Below are 18,718 nucleotides of genomic sequence, written 5' to 3'. Positions count from 1 at the left end.
TCCCCTTGGCCTCCTTGTTGCTTCTGTGTGAAGAGGACTCCGGTAGCTCGTTGCTAGGAAGGGATCGGGCGGCGAAGAAGTCTCCGTGCATACCTGGTGTCCTGTAACCAGCCCCACTTCTCTTTGGGGCTTTGATGATTCATTCCCTTTCGGCCCTGCCCTGTAGCTCGCAATAGCGAGAGGCAGCACCTGGGACTGGAACGCTGTCAGGCTGCTGCCTTTGAGAAACTGGGGAATAAACCTGACTTTAAATAACTGGAGATGGTATCTCGGGCCCAAGTTCCGAGTCTGCGGCGAGTGCCGTAGCTGAGCGCTTTGGCTGTGCAGCCGCACACGCCCGTCCTTGCCCGTGTCTCCGCTCCCGGCCGCTTTCGCTTTCGCGGGACAAAGTCTGGGCCGCCGGGACATGGAGGGACGCGGGATCCCGCCCGGCCCCGCCCGCGGGGGCCGAGGGCGGCGGGGCCGGGGTCGCGGCGGGGGCCGGGGCCGGGCTGCGGAGCGGCTGCCCCGGGCCCCCGATCCCGGTCCGGTCCCGGCCCCCGGCCCCGGCGGGCCCGGCGCCGCGGAGGAGCGGCTGCTGCGGGCCCTGGGCGCGCTGAGCCTGCGGCCCCCGCGGGACGGAGGGAGGCTGGTGCTGCTGCGGGGGCTGCCGGGCGCCGGCAAGAGCACCCTGGCCAGGTAAGCGGGACCCGGACCTGGGCTCCGGGGCAGGAGGAGCGGCCGGGGCAAGCGGGGCAGCGCTGCGGGAGCGGCTGTGCCCGCCCGGCACTCGCTGCAGACCCGCCGGGACAGGGCACGGCTGGGGTCGGGGGGAGCGGAGCCCCGAGGGAGCCTCGGCTGATCGCAGCCGCCCGCAGCCCCCCGGCTCCAGGCCCGCTCCAGGCTGCGCTGTCCCCGGCACCTGTGGCCGTGTCTGCGTGTCCTGCCCGTGGGACTGTGCCAGCTCCTGTTCCGAGCGAGTGGTACCTACAGGGATGCTTCTGGTGAGATGGACTGATCACTCCGACCAGGCTGGTACTTGTTCATTTTCTCAAATTGGTGGTGACTTTCTTTTTTAATTTTTTTTTTGGTTGATTGGTTGGTTTGGTTTTGTTGGGTTGTTTGGTTTTGGTTGGGTTTTTTTTTGTTTTTTTTTTTTTTTGGTGATTTGGGGTTTTTTTGGTGTTTAATCATGAACATGGTAAAAAACTTCCTCTCTCTGGCTACAAATTGGCAATTCTGACTTCTGTTTTTGTAATGCCCCGCACTCCTGGTCAGAGCTTTACCAGTGTATAAAATGTGTAGAGGAGACCACTCCATGCTCCAACACCTCAAAGGCTGATTGTAAATAGGTGGAAAAACACAGTGGGGCATGCTGGGAAGCAGCACTCCAGTCGATGTGACTGTGCAGCTGCAGTTTGGTATCAAAATATCACAGTCTGGTATCACACAGCTCCCAGTGCCACCCACTCCCTATCAAAAGAGGAACGTTCCGTCTTCTTACTCTGCCGGGCTGAGGAACCCGTGCTGGGATCATGGGCTGCCACAGGAAGGGCTCTGCTGTGAGAGGTGTGTGACACACTGGGTTCATCTACAGTTTCCTCTTCTCAGTACAGCACTTCCCTGTCCCACTGGGCCTTCTGCCTCACTGCACTTTGGAAAACAAATTTATTTGATGAATTGCCAAATGCCGTGTTTTGCTCACACCCAAAACCCACACCCCTCCCTTAAGAGGCCGTGTAAGTTGTGGGCCTGCTCCTTCCGGGGGATTTGGGTCTTCTCATAGCACAGTAAGAACATGAAGGTTTGGGGCCATGTTCTCAGGCAGTGCAAGTAACTGTACTTACCTGTACTTTTTAGGTCAAAACACAGGGTTAATTGTTAATGACACATTTACAAAATCAGTTGTAAGTGTTGTTGTAGTAGTCCTCTGTGAGATGAAGGTTTGAGTATCTTACTGCTTCTAGCCCCTCTTAATCAAATAATTATGTTTAGCTGTTCAGCAAAACACAGATCAAAAAGCAGCATTTAGTACCTCTCCTTAACCCTGTCCAGCTTGTGAAGGATTGTACCAAGAGAATTCTTTTGCTGTTCTCACACTGCATAGCTTTTGGTATTGGTAAATGCTATGTGCTGCACAAGGGCAAGTTTGCAAAAAATGACTGCAACAGATCTCAGTGCAAGAGCCCACTGAAGGAGGAAGGTGGTTGTTTATTTGCAAAAGTACTCTGTAAACTCATTTTATAAATTCAAGTTTATTTTCTCAGATTTTATTCGCTCACAATATCACAACTTAATACTTGCAAGCATCAAGAAGAATGTGCTCAGGTGGTCTGCCCAAAATCAGAGCAGACAAGGACCATAAGCTGTCCCATCCTCGCTTTCTCTGCTGGGTTGCTCTCAGTTGGTGGTGGCAGGGTAGGTTTTGGCCAGGTCTGCTGTGCTGTCTCCAGCCAACAGCTCCTATAATGCCATTTTTTTCCCTGTGAATTCTGCTTACTTGGTGCTTTATGAATCTTAGGTGTTTTTTTCCCCCATTATATTCATTTTCCCATGTCTTCATCATCTGCCACTCTTGGAGCAAGGGGAAGGAAGCAGGTGTGGAGAGACTGGTGTGACCTACTGTCCATCCTCCTGCTCTCAGAGCAAGGGTTTTCCTGTGGCAGGTCACCAGTGCTGGGCCTCAGCTGAGTGCTGGCCTTTAGGGGCTGTAAACAGGACCTATCCCAGTTTTATTGCTGTTAATGATCTTGGCTGTCAGTGGGTACCATTGTTTTAACCTTTGCTCTGTTCTTTCTTCTGGTGCTTTCACACATATCTACATTAATTCTTTCTGTAGATCAGTCAGTATTTCTGTGTTTCTGTCGCAAACTCTACATCTTTAGGGTGCCCATGAGTCACAAACCATGAATGTTATCAGTGGTGATACAGCAACCCAGTGATAACTCCACTCAAAAAGCCCCATTTCTATTCATCACACAGTCCTAGGAACACCCTGGGATCCATGGCTTGTTTCCCTGACCTTTCAATGTCACTCAGCAAAGTTTGGATACAGCTTTGTAAGCTTTAGTTTTGGCACTTCTGTTAAAATGATTTCCTCATCCTGATTGCTCCCAGCTCACAGCAGCCCTACACTGGCAGGGATCAGTTCAGGTCTGGTTTTTGGTTTCTGGTAAAGACAGCGGAGGACCCACGTGTGATATACTGAGTAGTCAAGCCAGGATGAGGAGTTGGTCTGCTCACCACCAAGCTTCACACCTTTCCAGCAGCTTCACTGTTTTAAGGATGAGCTTCCCTGAACCACATATTTTAGGTGGCCCCAGCTACCTGCCTTTAACCTTTCACCAAATGTCACGGAACTGTGAAGGAGAGTCACAGCTGGGAGTCACATCTCCATCAGCCTCCTTCAGGTGTGCTGGACATGCTCCTCCTGAACACATTGTCCTTGACTTCACAGTGCAGGTTTGTGATCACACTGAGGCAGCTGCTAAGAAAAAGGTTATCTGAGGTGCAGTGGCAGCTATACTTCCGAAAATGCCTCCAGAATTTAAGCGAGCCACATACAAGCTCATACCTGCTTCCCCAGCAAACTCTGCATTGCACAGTAGCTGCATTTCCAGCCCTTTGGCAGCACATTGCTGTGCTGCACAGCTCAGCTTACACCTGACCCTTTATCCAACAGTTTAACTCAAGCTCCATAGGCTGGGCATGATCAAACTTGTAACTTTTCAGCCACAGCTGTAGATTTATTTCTCAAAATGAGCTTGTTCTAGTACTCCCTTGTGAAGCACAGAACGAGTAATCTTTCAGAACAGGAGGGGAAAAAATGCCCTGGCACTGAGGCATCACTGCTTGGCACAATCTGTGTCTTCTCCAGTTCTCTCTGCTGCTGTTGCCCGGTTTATCCCAGCACCTCCAGTCCTGGGCCAGCTGTTCCCAGCGTTCCCAGCACCCGATCCCGCTGCAGCTCTGCGGCTCTGACAGGTTCATGGACTTAAGCTCTTGCAGCTCCTGCCTCCACGCAGCACTGCACTGTAAACATTTACCTTTGCCTGAAACCACTTCAGGTGAGTCTCCCGAGTGCCTTGATCAAACAGGACTCGAGCCTGGTGCTTTAGGAGACGGAGCCGTGGTTGGACCCTCCCGAGGGTGAGACACAAAGGCACGGCTGCGCTCTGCCTGCAGCACCTGGCAGCTCAGCCAGGCAAAGCCCTCGGGGCACCTGGATTGTTCAAACGCAATAGACAGTGGCAAGTGCTGGGCATTGCCACTCCAGATCTCACAGTCCTGCTTTCCTGCTGGAGCAAAAGGCTTTTAGACACCTTTGAAATGCCACCCTCTAACGTTTGGAAGAGTGTCCAGAGGAAGTGGTTGCATATGGTGCCGGTACATACATGTTCTGGTCTCTGATATTCCATTCTGTGGCCTTCTGAGCACTGAAAATGTTTATTCCAGTCTGCTATCAGAAATTAATTTATTTTCAAGTTTTCTGATGGAAAAGTATGATAACCTATGGATACAAAATGCATTATGCTCTACCCTTTGCTAAGTAAAGGTTTTCTGCTGTTTCAGAAACTACAGAGGATAAGAAAGTAAGAAGAGAACGAGGGATGTTTCCTCTGCTTAAAATAAACCTCCTTACACCCTTTTCTCCTCACCCCTCTACAAGGTGAAGTAGGTACCATATCCACTCCAAGATGAAGACATGTAGTACTGTGCAATTATGTGTCCAAAACAAATCAATACTGAACTTTTCACAGATGCTGCCTGTCACAATGCAGTGCTTCCAATTCAGTGGCTTCTTTAAAAAATGCAAACATAGCTCCCATGTGTCCTTTGATCTTGCAAAGACATTTGCAAAGCATTTTTCTTTTCCTCCTTAGTAAGCTTACTGTGTAAGTGTGCTTATCTATCAGCAGTGGGTAATTTTCTTTTTACAGGGCAGTTCAAGATTTATTCATAAATAACTGTGGTCACAAGCTCTCCCATTTTGCATAGCTGGTTTGTATTTTTCTAAAATACAGGCATTTTAATTGCTTCCAGTGATTAAGAGCATGATGTGATTATGCAGGACCTTTTTTCTAAACTAACCCGAGGTCCTGTGAAGATTGTGGAAGGCTCATTTAGTAAGGACCACATGAAAGAGTTCTTGGTGCTCTCTGGAATGATAAGGGGGAGAAGAAATAGGAGTTTTGTCAGCTTTGTGGACAATATGGAAGGGATTACAGAAAAGAGCTGCCAACTTCAGCAAGTTTGGTTGTTTTGGAAAGCTAAAAGTTAAAACCAGCAATATAAACAGAAGGTAAACCATCTTTTTCACACCTCATGTTTTCTTATGTTGCTGTTAGCAGGAGCTCATTTGGTATGAATATAGCAAATGTTACAGTAATTCATAGCTCTCAGCCCATTTTGTCCCATATTTTTCCTCCTTTGAAACACAAGTTTTATCTACTTTAATTATTGATGTGAGGACCATAGACTTACAGGTATTCACCTACAGTTTAGATTGTTTAAGGGTTAATATCAAAGCCCTCAGGGCTGAAAATTCAGTAAGGTATGTGCCAAGAAAATGGATTTTAAAATTTGCACTGCTTAAGAACATTTTAAAAAGAAATACTGAGCAAGAAAAAAAATTAGTCTTGAGATCTTTTATTAATGTGCACATTTTTTGTGCCTATTAGTAGCCAAAGGGAAAACACATAGTTTAGCAGTCAGTTTTTTAGAGAAGAAATTGCAATGAGTGAAGCAGTGAGGGAAAGGTGAGGTGCTGAATTATAGGGAGACCTGAATATATCTGGTTATCCACAGCAGTAACCAGATAAGTATTAGATGCTGCTTTGCTTTTCATAATAATAACTTTTTGCCTGAGGCCAAAATTAAAGCAACAAAATTTTACTGTATGCCAACAGTTTAAAACATGATTTTTCTTAAATCAGTTTGCCCAGCAGTAATTTTGTGAATAAAACATCCCTCTGGGGCTAGAAGACAAGGACAGGTAGGTGTTGGAATGATGCATTACAGGGGATTCAGCCCAGTCCTGCCTCCATCAGCACTGAGTCACTGCTGGCTGGGGTGGACCCCACCACAAAATAACATTAATTAATCAGCAGATGGTGGAAGTTACAGTAAAACCAGTGGAGACAGAGCAAAGCCAGAAGCTGACCTTTATTCAGCTAAATGCACCCTGCAGTCCTAGTGAAGAGCTGCTGCTTGCAGGCAGATTAGGGTACAACTGGTAAGTAAATGGTTGGAGTGTCTGGGTGACAGAATTAAGGTTTTTCTGCCTGTGTGCCTGTTCTGCTGCTGATAACCTGGAGACACCTTTTGCCTTGCTCTTGCCCATGCAGATAAGACATTGAGAAATGGTTATTTTGCAGCTTGTGGGGATGGAGGGAGAAGTGTTTATTAGGAAAGCTGAAATGAGTCACAGGGGCTGGAGACCATGTGTGGTGTGAGACAGCAGGGCAGCAGCATTCATGTCTGAGAGATACAGGGTTTCTTGACTGACCTTTCTTTCTTTTCCTAAGACATTCTGGGCCTTGGGGAGACAGGAAATAGAGGGATGATGCCCCATGGGCTCTCCCTGACTTCTTGCAGAGACTCTCTCCTCCCCCAACTCTTCTCTGATTGATTAAAAAAAAAGGACAATTCTATATCTATGGACACAAAAAATTCTGGATTAGACACAAATGGGAACACAATCATACATTAAGAGTTGTGGTTTTTTTTTTGTTTTTGTTTTTTTTTGTTGTTTTTGTTTTTTGTTTTTTGTTGTTTGTTTTTTGTTTTGTTTTTGTTTTGGTTTGGTTTGGGTTTTTTTTTTGTGGTCTCTAAGGACTGGCAGAGGGATGCTTCACATTTAAACCTCCACACAAGGCAGCACTTCCTTCCACCTCCAAGAGCCAATAGCTGCCTCTGAGGCAGCTGGTCAGTGTCCATCAGGACACACATTTGCTCCCCATGGCATCCCCAGCCTGCAGGAGCACTGCTGGGGGACACACACCCATGTGAAGGGAAGTGGGATTGCCCAGTGCCACTCACCACAGCCATCCGCTTTATGGATCTGCAAATTTGTCTATAAAATATTTTTTATAAATTCAGATTTGTTTAGAAAATTAGCTTAAAAGCTGAAGAGATAAAAATTACTCAACTCTACAAGAGGAGGTTCAAGTGGAACAGGGACAAGTGATAAGAGCCATAAAATTATATAAATTAACACAAAATATTGATTTATCATTCAAATACTTGTTTGCAAATTAAAATTCTAAATAAGAGCTACCTGCTTTACAGCCAAAAAAAACCCCTCAAACCAAACTCACGGTTCTCTGGACCATCTTTACTAAATAACAAATCCTTCCTCCTGGTTATCTTCAGAAATCTCTGAAGATAACACAATTCCCATCATCAAATTGTCTTCTGACACCACCTTCTATGCCTGGATAAGCAGGTTTGGACTACTGGTTTTGGGTTTTTTTCCCTTCTCCCTAGAGTCCTGCTTTCTCAGGTAGCTCAGAAGGAGAGCTAAATATATTAATAAGATTAAAGACTCAGATGTTGGTAGTCCAGTGTAGATTTCTCTGCTGAATTAAAGAAATCAAGGCCACGCCTTCAAGCTCCATTCCTTTCTTCCTACGTGTCCATCTACTGATTGTAGTACTTCCAGATCCTTTAAATTGGGATTTTTCAAATGAAGCACTGTGTGTATTTGCAGAGCACTCAAATAGCTCATGGCTTACTGGTCTCTGTTAAAGGGTGTTACCAGGTACTAATTCCTCTTTCATCTTTTACTTTTCCTTGCAGACAGCTGAAACGTGACAACCCCACTGCTGTAGTCCTTAGTACTGATGACTTCTTTATTGAAAATGGTGTCTACGTCTTTGAGCCTGACTTCCTAGAGGATGCACACAAGTGGAACCAGAAAAGAGGTGACTGAACTTTATCCAGGGGCTGTGCAAAATAGTTTTGCATTTCAGGCTGTCTTTAAACTTAGCCCCCAGATTAAAATACCTCAAGGTGGTGTAATACACTGTAGTTCATGGGGCATTAGCTAAAAAATACATTTACCACTTCTGATTTGATTTCGTCTGTCTTATAAAAGGGAAATTTGTAAATGAAAACATTTTGGAGGTTGGTTAATATTATTTTAGATGAGGCACTGCTGAATCTTGATGCCCTTCAGACACCAGCCCAGCAGCTGCTCCCTGCAGTATAGGCACTGCAGCCTTCTCCTCTAACTTCTTAGGTGTCTGTCCTGACCTGGAAGGGGGTGAGAATATAATGATAGACAGGAAGAAAACTTGCAGGCTGAGTTTAAGTTTGAGAATTAAACAACCCAGGTCTTTACTCAATGTATCATGCTTTTGTGGCTGTGCTCTGAAGGAATTTGTAGGGATGGTGATGAGATTTTATATTTTGAGATGATGTAACAGGGATCTCCTGCAAATGACAGTAATTTTTGGCTGTTTTAAGTATGTTCTGTAAGAGCTTCAGATCAGCCAGAGGCTGCACCATCTCTTCCAGGAGAGCTGCTGGGCACTGGAATCGGCTCCCATTTGGGTGGTAGCTGCAAACCCAGGTCTGGTGGGGAACCAAGTGTGTGAGAGTGGGCAAAGAAAGAGCACTTTGGGGCTAGTAAGGCCTGGCTCTGTTATTTAATGTATTTTAGCTTTACTTAATGTGTTACATTGCAGCACGCAAAGCAATGAAGAAAGGGAAAAGCCCGGTTATTATTGATAACACCAACATCCACGCTTGGGAAATGAAGCCATATGTGATGATGGTAGGGAAAGCTCTGATTTATTGCTTTTATATGCCTAGCTGTGACATATACAGGTTGATCTGACTGAAAAGGTTCATTACATGGCTAAAAATATTTACTTCAGTTTTCTCATAGTTCTCTAATTATAGTAAAGGATGGATAATGTGATGAAGTAGGGGCAGAGGTGCCAATGTAGTTATTTAGCTGGTCAGCTTTGTAACTCAGTGAAGGCAAAACCACTTAAAAAGATTAATGGCCTTTGAACCTGCTACTTCTTGGTGATGAGGCCATCATACCCTTCCCCAGTCATGACTAGAATTGAACAGTTCCCAAACTATTTGTTGATAAATATATCAAGATATGGTTTATAATTGTAGTTCATTACTTGTGAAATACACACCATACAGAGTCTTTGAAAAGGCATTGGTGTCTCTTGTCAGGAGTTCTGGCAATTCTTTTAGCGCAGTTTCATAATGTCATCTTTGTGTCCTTTAGGCACATGAAAATAGATATGAAGTTACATTCCAAGAACCAGATACACCCTGGAAGTTCAATGTTCAAGAGCTGACAAGGTACATAGTTTTCTCTTTGCTGGAACAGACAGCTTCTCTCATTTTGTTGACATGCTCTCAGGTCAGCCTTCTTCCTCTTCATATAAGGAAGAATGTAGCCTGGTAAATGCCAACAGAAGGATTGTTGTGGGAAATTTCCATTACTGAGTACCTGGTCTGTAGTGAATTCAGCCCTGAAAGAGCCTGAAGTGAGTCAGGCAGTAGAAAAGGCAACAAGCCCTGAAGCATGTTTTTGTGCTGCAAGTTTGATGGGGCAGGACCTCTCATTTTCATTCTGTATTTTGAGCAGCAGTCTCTTTTGTTTGGGCACAAACTCGAATCTAAGCACCATAGCAAATATTGAGACTTCTGTCCTTAAGAATCTAAGCATAACAGATGCTGTCCTGCTGCAGCATGGAGGGATGGTACATCCAGTGTGGGTAAGAAATGGGGTTCTAGAGGATCTTTGTAAAGATCTTAACACACACACACAAAGGATAAAAACACTCTGCACAGTGTGGTAGGATGTAGAGGCAGCTGAATGTGGCTCTAAGGATGTTATGTTGACCAATGACTGCAGGGTTAATGGCTGTAGTCACTGAAAAATTTAGTGCAGGCTGACTTCCTAGGCCTTAGCCAGCCTGATGTGAGTTACAGGGAGCAGTGCTCTCCCAGCTACCAAATCCAGAAGATAACATATGCTAACTTAGGGCAAGATAACAAGGCATGGGCACTTCATTGCAACAGAAGGATTTGTTTTCTACCAGCCAGGAGCTCTAGTCAAAAATTAATGCTGCTCCTGTCTGTGTGTGATGGACACAAATGGCAGAGGGCCAAGGCCCAGAGTGCTCATGGCTGCAGGGGGAGGCAGGACATGGCAGATGATGGCTCAGGCCTGGGGATAGGTGAGGACCCCACCAGCCTGAGCTGTCAGCCAGCTCTGGCCTCAGTAGCACCTGCCATTGGAGGGGAACACTGCAGGGACACAGCCTGATCATTTGTTGTAGGCAGAGCTATTCAGTAACAAACTTGCAGTTTGTTTTATTGCATATTCGACCCTCATTGACTTTTCACAGCAGCATTGTAAAGATAATTCACATACACTCACTGGGGCACAAGCTGCACCTTAACAGCACTAAAGGGCAACCCCAGAGAGACTCAGGGTTTGCAAACTCACAAACAGAAATTCCTGGTAGTCTTTGGGAAGACAATTCCTGCTAACTTGTGGAGGGATCATGGCTGGTGCTACTGTGGCTACTCTGTCCAGAAAGCCCTGCATGTCTGAGCATTGTTCCCCTCCCTCTCAAACTTGTCATTTATGAGTCTGCCTTGGAGCCTGAGCCACATCATGTGTGATGTTTTTCCCTACTTGCTCTCAAAGCACAGCAGTTTGTGACCTCTGTCCTTGCTGCTGCTCGGTGTCTGGGCTGGCTGCAGCCCTTGGCTGCCTATCTATACCAGCTGTACAGAAGCTCACTGAGGCCAACAAGCTGTTAGTGCTGAAACACAGCAACACTCGTATAAAATACACACAGGTCTTCTACACAACTCTTATTTTGGACATTTGTCAAATCCCTATGTCCCATCTGCCTCCCAAAAATAATGGTGTTACATTTTTCAGCAGTCACAATAATGTTCCTAAGAAGTAGGTGGAAGTGAACAGTAATTTGTAAGAAGAGGCCAGAAAGAGATCAGTGGAGACCTGAACCATTATGCTGAACCTATCAGGGACTCCAGCAAACTGAAGGTAACCCCTCATACACAGGCAGCTAAATACTTGTGTTTTTTGTTACTTTTGACTCCACAGAAGAAATATTCATCATGTCCCTCGGGAAAAGATACAACGGATGAAAGAACAATATGAGCATAATGTCACCTTCCACAGTGTTCTCCGGTCTGAAAAACCAAGCAGGGATGAGGGAAGCTACAGTGGAGCAAGTGCAGCTTATGGGACAGGTCCCCATCCCACCCATCTTCCTGCCTTCCCAAGGAGGAGACCGGGCATGGCACGTACCAATGTGACATTTAACTGAAGATGTGCATTCCTTGGTGTTTTAATTATCAGGGTAAAAGAGTCTCTAGTTTTACATTTTTTTTCTAAACTGTTTTTTATTTTTGTGTTTTTCTACTAAATTCCTAAATTACTTTTATTTCTTACAAATCTTTAAATGGCATTGGACCGTGATCTCACAGCTCTACATGAACACTGTAAGAGCACTGTACCCAGTACAAACTGTACTGTCTCATCCCTCTTCCTCCATGAAAATCCATCCAGGCATATGTGAAATGTACTGGGCTCTAGCACATGCCACATTTTGGGTATTTTTTTTGCATCACAGTCTGACACTAGCAGTAAACATTCCTAACTTATTTCTGTCTTAAGGCCATTGTGGCCAATTCTTTCCCCACACAATTGGCATTTCTTGCCATTTTAATGCTTTATATCTGACTGTATAAACTTTTTGTATCTACTACTTGCCTACAGCATTATTGTAACTTTCAGAAGCAAAGTGAATGATGGTAGGTCAACAGATTTTAGCAAGATCTGATGCTGTTCCCTCTCTCCACTGACTGGATTCATGCTGCTCTTACCTTAAACACAAACAGCTTCTCCAGCCTGCAAGCAAAACACTTCAACAAAGCAAACTTAGCTCTTCATCTTGCCAAGACATAGGAGTTCACTGATCCCAAGATGGAGAGGCTCCTAAAATGAAACATTAGTGTTAGGCTTGTGCTTGTTAATTCCTAAGTGGGAACAGGGCTACAGGAGCAGTTCTGAACAGCTGAAGCAGAAACACAGACCAAGGAGCTATTTAATAATAACTCTGCATGGCATTTTGCTGTGAATCAAATAATCATAGCTGTTCTTTAAACCTCCCTTTAAACCTCCCTTAGTGCTATATGGAAAGTCTGAGGAGAAAAGTACAAGAACTGTGCCAGAATAGCAGAGCAACATTTCAGAATTAAAGTGTTCTGTTTGCTGAAAATAAGAGAACTCTTTATTATGTCCTGTGCCACTTTGGACAGCCAAACAACTATTCTAATGTTGCAGAGGGTAACAAAACTGATGGCTTTAGACTGAAACAAAGATCCTGCTGTAATGTAAGAACACAGAATCAATGGCTTACAAAATGTCATCAAACCCTCAGCCACACTGATGTTATTGTACAATACATCTTTGTGAGAAGTGTTTACATACGAAACTTCAAACTATTTTGCAAATGAAGTGTTATTTAATAAATCTGGTTTTGTAATAGAACTTTATTAAATACAATCAAGTTTTAATGTACAAAGTGTAAAAATAATTTGAATTTGAAATATATACAATACTGTACATGTGCATTAGCAGCATCTTTGGTATTTTGGTCTTTGTAGCATTCTGTGGGCTGGTAATGAGTCCTCAGGTTCCTTTGGGTTCTTCTGAAGAGCCTCAGCTACTTCAGAACTGCTTTTGATGAGTTATTTGCTTCCCCAGTAGACCTGGAACTATTTCTGGAGGACAGATCATCAGATAAAGTAGTAGCTGTTGCATTTCTGTTTTCATTTACATAATCCAGCTTCTTTTCTTCTGGTAAATTATTCAGGAGTGCTTGTGTATTAATCATTGCCAGTTCTTCATCAGCAACCAGGTCATTCTCAGGAAGATGGACAGTTTCTCTCACTTTTCTGCAAGGGGTGACAAGGCCAATATTCTGATCTGTCCCCTTAGGTGACTTGCTGTGCTGTAACCCCAAACTTCGTGGAGGCTGAAATGCTCTTTTAACAGATGGAGAAACTATTGAACATATTGGTGTCAGTGGTGGAGGGGCAGGTATGCAACTGAGGAAGTCCATAGCTTTTCTCTTTTTGCTGGTTTTGAGATAGTTTTCATTAACTGTAGCAGGTGAAGGTGTTTTTGCTGAACCTGGTGTGACAAGTTCCATATTTGGTGTGCTAGTTGACAAAGGGCTTGGATGCTTCATTTCAATTCTAGAAGAGATCTGGGTAGAAAGAGAAGTTTTATGTTGAATAGAATGTTCTCATAAACTTCCTCAAAAACTTCCAAAAAATGGGGGAACCCCTCCACCCCTCCCAATATAAAAACACTACATCATCATTCATATCCCATTTAAGTTAAGTTTGGTATCTCCTGATGGTGATTAATATTATTCCTTCAAGTGCTGATGACTGATAAGTCACTTTTTACCTGTACATTTACATTTTGTTTCTAAGAGCTAAGCAAAATGTATGGGAATTTTTCTATGCCAGATGGTAAGAAATCAAAGCACTCATAAGTCTTCTACTGCCTTGGCCATGTTCTCCACACATGCTTGGTGGTTAAATAAGTAAAAAGGAGAAAAAAAATTTTAAGAAAAATCAGGATAGAACACAGACCAAAAAATTTGAAGATAATACACACAAGAGAGATGCTGCATAGCAAATCTTTCAAGCACAGGCCTGAGAAAACACTTGATGTCTCATTTTTAAAAGATGATTAATGTATTTAATAAACTATACAAATATAAACTAGTTAGTCTATAAAATATATAAACTAAACCTTCAGAATTAAACATTAGCCCTCTCTTTGAAATAGAAAAGGATGCCTTACAAGTTTAAACTTGGTCCCCAGGAACTGATACCACACCAGGGTGTTTCCACCTCCCTTGCAACTCATGGCAGGAAAAATTTTTGTTCTGACTGTGCTCAGTATTCCATGTTCAGAAGCAACTCACCACCAGCAGCTTTCATGGGAAACTTGAGTACTATTTAAATCAATTTTTGTCAAGACTACTAAAATACATTTTCCAGGTGACATCCCTTTTAAATCCTAGAAATAGTAAACACTGTCTATAAAAAGACCAGGAAGTAAATTCTCTCAACAAAGGTGGGAACTGCAGAATGCCTTGAAATAAAAATGAATGTACAGATCAAGATTTTTCCCTTCTGTGACATTCACATTGGATAATCTTCACAGTGGGACCAAAGAAGCACTAGATCATCTATAAAGAAAGATGATTCATTTTACTCACATCAATTCAAAATACTTAAAGTATGTTGTGGAAACACAGGCCACAAGGGGAAGTTTTCACATAGTGTTTGGAGGAAGGATAATCTATCTCATGGCTCCTCTGGGGAATAATCCTAAACCCCCCCACACACAGAAAGCTTCTAATCAGCTTGCATTGCCCTAAAAAGACTGGATGAAATGGACACAGAAGTGAGACCATTCACCTCTTGCTTAAATCCTTACTGCATGTACTGCCACTATAAACACAGCAATTATTACCAGAAGCTTACCAAACTTCTATCCTCTGCATGGCTGCAGGAAGGAGAGGGGCTTTCCAAACCACATCTTTTAGGTAAACTGTGTGTCAGCAAGAGATTTCTTCCTAGCAAATTCATCAGTTTACTTTCTGCATCAGAGCAAAAGGAGGGCACATTCTGTAAGGGAGAACAACAAAGTTTGCAATGCAGAATAGTTGGCTTTCAAACTATGTAAGGACCACACACACTACATTTAAGACTTTCTTTTTTCATCATTATCCCACCGGAATTTTATTTTATATCAAATCAACAACACAGAAGATTCCTGCACTTTCTGTCCATGGCAGATTCACTATTGACAGGTACAAGATCTTTTGCCGCTCAGAGATTCTGTGGCACATCACAACTCATCTGCTGGATGAGTTGGAAAATAGAAAAAATTAAGACATTAAATTCCCAAGGAAAATTGCATTAACATCTTACTTTGTCTCCCAGAAAATTCCCCTCAAATTCAGCATTATGTGCATTACTTGTTTTAAAGGTTTATCAATACTAAGAGACTTTTTGCTGAAGGATGTAACATAGCAGTAGCTAAAAGTAACCATCAAATGACACTTCTACAGGTTTACCTCTATCACACTTCTCAGTTCATTAACCTTCTCCTGAAGATAGCATTCCTTTGGACTGGCTGAGAATAAAGAAAGATCTCCAGCCAACAGCATGGGAATTTCTGATCTGAATTCAGACTGCCACTGAAGGTTGCTTGCAGAAATGAGTGAGCAGCGGACAACTACATCTTCAATGGCCAAGTGTCTGAGATCCGTCCGGATCTTTACTGCCACTAAATTATAGCTTTCATCAGACAAGTATACCACAGTAGTGAAACCTAAAAGCAGGAAAAAAGTCTGAATTAAACCTTTACATCTCTTAAGTGATTTGGATCTACTAAAAAAATTCACATGCATCTTGAAAGAGCTACATGGCAGCCCATCTGCATGGTGACAGGTATCTCATACTTCTTTTGTATTTTACACCCTCTCCCTACTGATTACACGAAACAACTCAAAGTCTGTGTCTTTAAAAACAATCCTATAGAACTTTTGCTTTTCACCTGGAAGATTATCCACCTCTCCCTCTCCATGAGTTCAGTGCCTGAATTCCACTCATTCCATGACACTGTACACCAAAGAGGGAGTTCATGTACATGCATGATGGTGTTTCTGCAGATGCTGAACACAGATGTGAGAACTTAGGCTCACCATTTATAGAAAATAAATAAATAAAAACCATTTAAATATAAGCTGCTTTTGGGCTTAGATCCTGCCTTACTAACTTCCTGAGCTAATAAGCAGAGAGAGTTTTTCTTCAGAAATACAAATTTATTTGCCAGCATGTCACTGCAATGGCCAGTATTTAGGAGGTTTTCACAGGCCTGAGATGCAGGTACAACAAGATAACTCTGACTTTTGAAATCAAGAATTCAGTGCTTATTCAGTGGGAGGACATGAATGTGGTCCACAACGTACCTGTTCTGCTAACAGAAATGACAACTCCAACTAAATCCACTTCAGCACACGGTGGCTGAAAAGAAGGATCCAACAAACTGGTGAATTCTAGAGCCTTTCTTGGAAAGAAAATCTTTACCATCATCTTCTGTGATACCTGATGAAACACCAAACTTCAGTATTTACCACACTTGGAGAGTGTGACACATTTTAATGATGCACCTGTACGCACTTAAAGCACTTACTGCTAGCTGTAGGTACTGAGTTTTCTTGGTGGCTGTTAACTGGATGTGGGTGGAGTCTGCCCTGCCCCTGGGCTGGGATGCTGACAGCTGGAAGATCCTGTAGCGAGCGCCTTCCTTCAGCAAGGAAAACACGTCGGGCAGCGGGCGCCAGATACTCAGCACTGCTCCTGACAACAGCACAGTAAGTTCAGTCACCTGCTCAGTCATACCCTGAAGGCTTTTTAAACAAAATAAATCTACAACATTCCCTCCTATCCAAAAGCCGTAAACCAAGAATCAAACTGGAAATACTAACATGGAAGCTAAAATACTGTTGGGAAACTCTTCAAATCTACCTATGCTGGCCAGTTACCACATTTAGTTAAAAGTTATAAATAATTTTTCAAGCACTGACCTTTACGTTTTTCTTGCTTTCTGTAGTCTACCACATATAATCTCCATACTGCAGACACATCCCTTTTGTAACAACCATTTTCTTCTTGTTCTGCTGACTCTAAAGCCTTCTTGAATTGTTCCTGCATCTGAGTTTGTTTTTTGTCATTCATCAGCTGTCTGTAAGCCTTCAAGGCTTTTAATTGGTCATCACTTAGATATCCCTGCAACCAAGAGAAGTGGAACTCAGCATCTTTTTTCTTAATCAAAAAACCACATGATTTTTAGATAGCCTCCTTCTTGAGTGTTCATCTGTTAGAAGCAATTTATTTCCAGCTGATGCACTACTAAGACTTGAAATGAGGTATATTAAAACAGGAGGCAGCAGTGGTACTGCTGGTACTCAGCTGGTGCTCTCTGGTCTGTGCAGAGATTACACTACACACTGTTCCTTCCTGACAACTAGTGAGGAGCCTGCTTGAGAGTGTATAAGTAAGGGGAATATTTAATATAACAGGTAGGCTTGCCTGTTTCATATGAAGACATGTTAGGAAAAATTTCTGGAAGAATAAAGGAAGAGTTGCACTTCTCCTCAGGCTGCTGTCTCTGAGCTGACACAGTGATTTACACTAAAATGCATCAAACACATCACTTTACTGACCAATACTTCAAGACCCAGATTTCTGTACATGCAGCTCCAGAGACATAGCTACCATTTCATCAAATATGACAGACAAGGATCCTCACTTGCAAAAGGCAAGGCATGTATTTAATTTTTTAATAACTTGCAGGGACTAATCACCTCTGTCTTTATTAGTAAAGGCATAAACACTTAAAAGTTGTGATTTAACTGGGAACAGGGAATGAAGACAACGAAGACAATATAATTATCCAAACAATTCAATGAACAGCATGCAAGAGTATGTGTATGAAACTCTAGATTGATGAGATGCATTAAGTTTTTGTATATGCAAGACAAAGCAAAGTAATAAAATTACAAATAGCACTAACTTTTAATTGAGCTATATCCTGGATTTTTATACCAAGAGAAAATTGCCATCCAAGATAATATTAATCAATTGCAACAAGCCTTCGTTACTTTTTTTCCAACATTTTTAATATTAATTTATTTCGCAATAAGCATGCTGTAGAAAATATCAAAAGGCAGCAAAACAAAAGAGTAATTTAATGGTCAATTTCAACAGAAGTTATTAAATTTTAATTTACTCCAAAAGCTTTTCAAAATTAACCCAGTAGTATCTACAGTTACCTCCATATAAGCAGGATCAGATGCATTCTGAATCGCTTCATAAAGTTCTGCACCATCTTGCAAATTATGGATTTGCTGTCTTGTGACGATCCGTGATCTTGGTGTTCTTCTACTGGTTCTCTCTGTTGAGAAAAAGCCTTTATGTGGAGCACAACCAATACATTTTAAAATGAAGGAAGAAATAATTATGTAAGAAACACAGCAGTATTTAGGCCTTGCTAGAATAAAAATACAAAACACATGTATAGGAATTGATGTGTAAATGTGTGAGCGTGTGTGTGTGCATATATATACGTATCCAGAAAATACAGAAAAAAAATCTTACTCATTTAAATACAACATAGATAGAATATTATACAAACTTTAGGGTAGCCAGTATCAGTGGCTAGGAGGCTAGTAACTAGTATCACTGGCTAGTATCACTTAGCAGAGGGTGGGAGATTTGATGGGCTGCCAAGAACCTTCATAGATACTTGACTACATTTCCTTTATGTCCATCACTTGGTCTTCCTCTCATGCAGCAGAAAAGTCTTAAAGACACCAAGATGTGGGACAGCACAGGCCTGCACACAAAGCCTCCTCAGGACATCAGCTAAATGCCAAGTTAACTTATATTACCCTCTCCTTATGTAAGTCACTTTGCTGCCAGAATTTTGATGAATTCCTTCAGCACAGCAGACTCCTGTATACACAAATTTACCAAACATAAAACAACACATGAGATGTCATAGCAGTGACGTTAAGAATTACAAAGCCATCTCTGATTTCAGCTAAGAATTCCATGCTAGAACTAC

At 42.8% G+C, this 18,718-nt stretch overlaps 2 protein-coding genes across 2 annotated transcripts in view; one reads left to right on the top strand and one right to left on the bottom strand.

Annotated features, from left to right (window-relative positions):
• The first annotated feature begins 406 nt into the window (after positions 1-406).
• N4BP2L1 (NEDD4 binding protein 2 like 1) lies at positions 407-12,622 on the top strand. Its single transcript, XM_066544892.1, has 5 exons — positions 407-678; positions 7,780-7,904; positions 8,670-8,758; positions 9,233-9,309; positions 11,096-12,622. Exons 1-5 carry the CDS (start codon positions 407-409, stop codon positions 11,319-11,321), a joined length of 789 nt encoding a protein of 262 aa, XP_066400989.1. The 3' UTR covers positions 11,322-12,622.
• Positions 12,532-18,718, bottom strand: part of BRCA2 (BRCA2 DNA repair associated) — a 33,217-nt gene continuing 27,030 nt past the window's right edge. Inside the window, exons 20-26 of the mRNA XM_066544890.1 lie at positions 17,925-18,046; positions 16,677-16,878; positions 16,283-16,449; positions 16,059-16,194; positions 15,162-15,418; positions 14,566-14,709; positions 12,532-13,268 (exon numbers count right to left, since the gene is read on the bottom strand). Of these exons, the coding sequence (XP_066400987.1) occupies positions 12,723-13,268; positions 14,566-14,709; positions 15,162-15,418; positions 16,059-16,194; positions 16,283-16,449; positions 16,677-16,878; positions 17,925-18,046 (1,574 nt within the window). The 3' untranslated portion in view covers positions 12,532-12,722. The remainder of the gene's footprint in view (positions 13,269-14,565; positions 14,710-15,161; positions 15,419-16,058; positions 16,195-16,282; positions 16,450-16,676; positions 16,879-17,924; positions 18,047-18,718) is intronic.

This window comes from Molothrus aeneus, chromosome 2 (genome assembly GCF_037042795.1).
Source record: "Molothrus aeneus isolate 106 chromosome 2, BPBGC_Maene_1.0, whole genome shotgun sequence".
NCBI classification, from domain to species: domain Eukaryota; kingdom Metazoa; phylum Chordata; class Aves; order Passeriformes; family Icteridae; genus Molothrus; species Molothrus aeneus.
The sequence above is the reverse complement of the archived record's forward strand: the minus strand, read 5'-3'. Positions and strand labels throughout refer to the sequence as shown.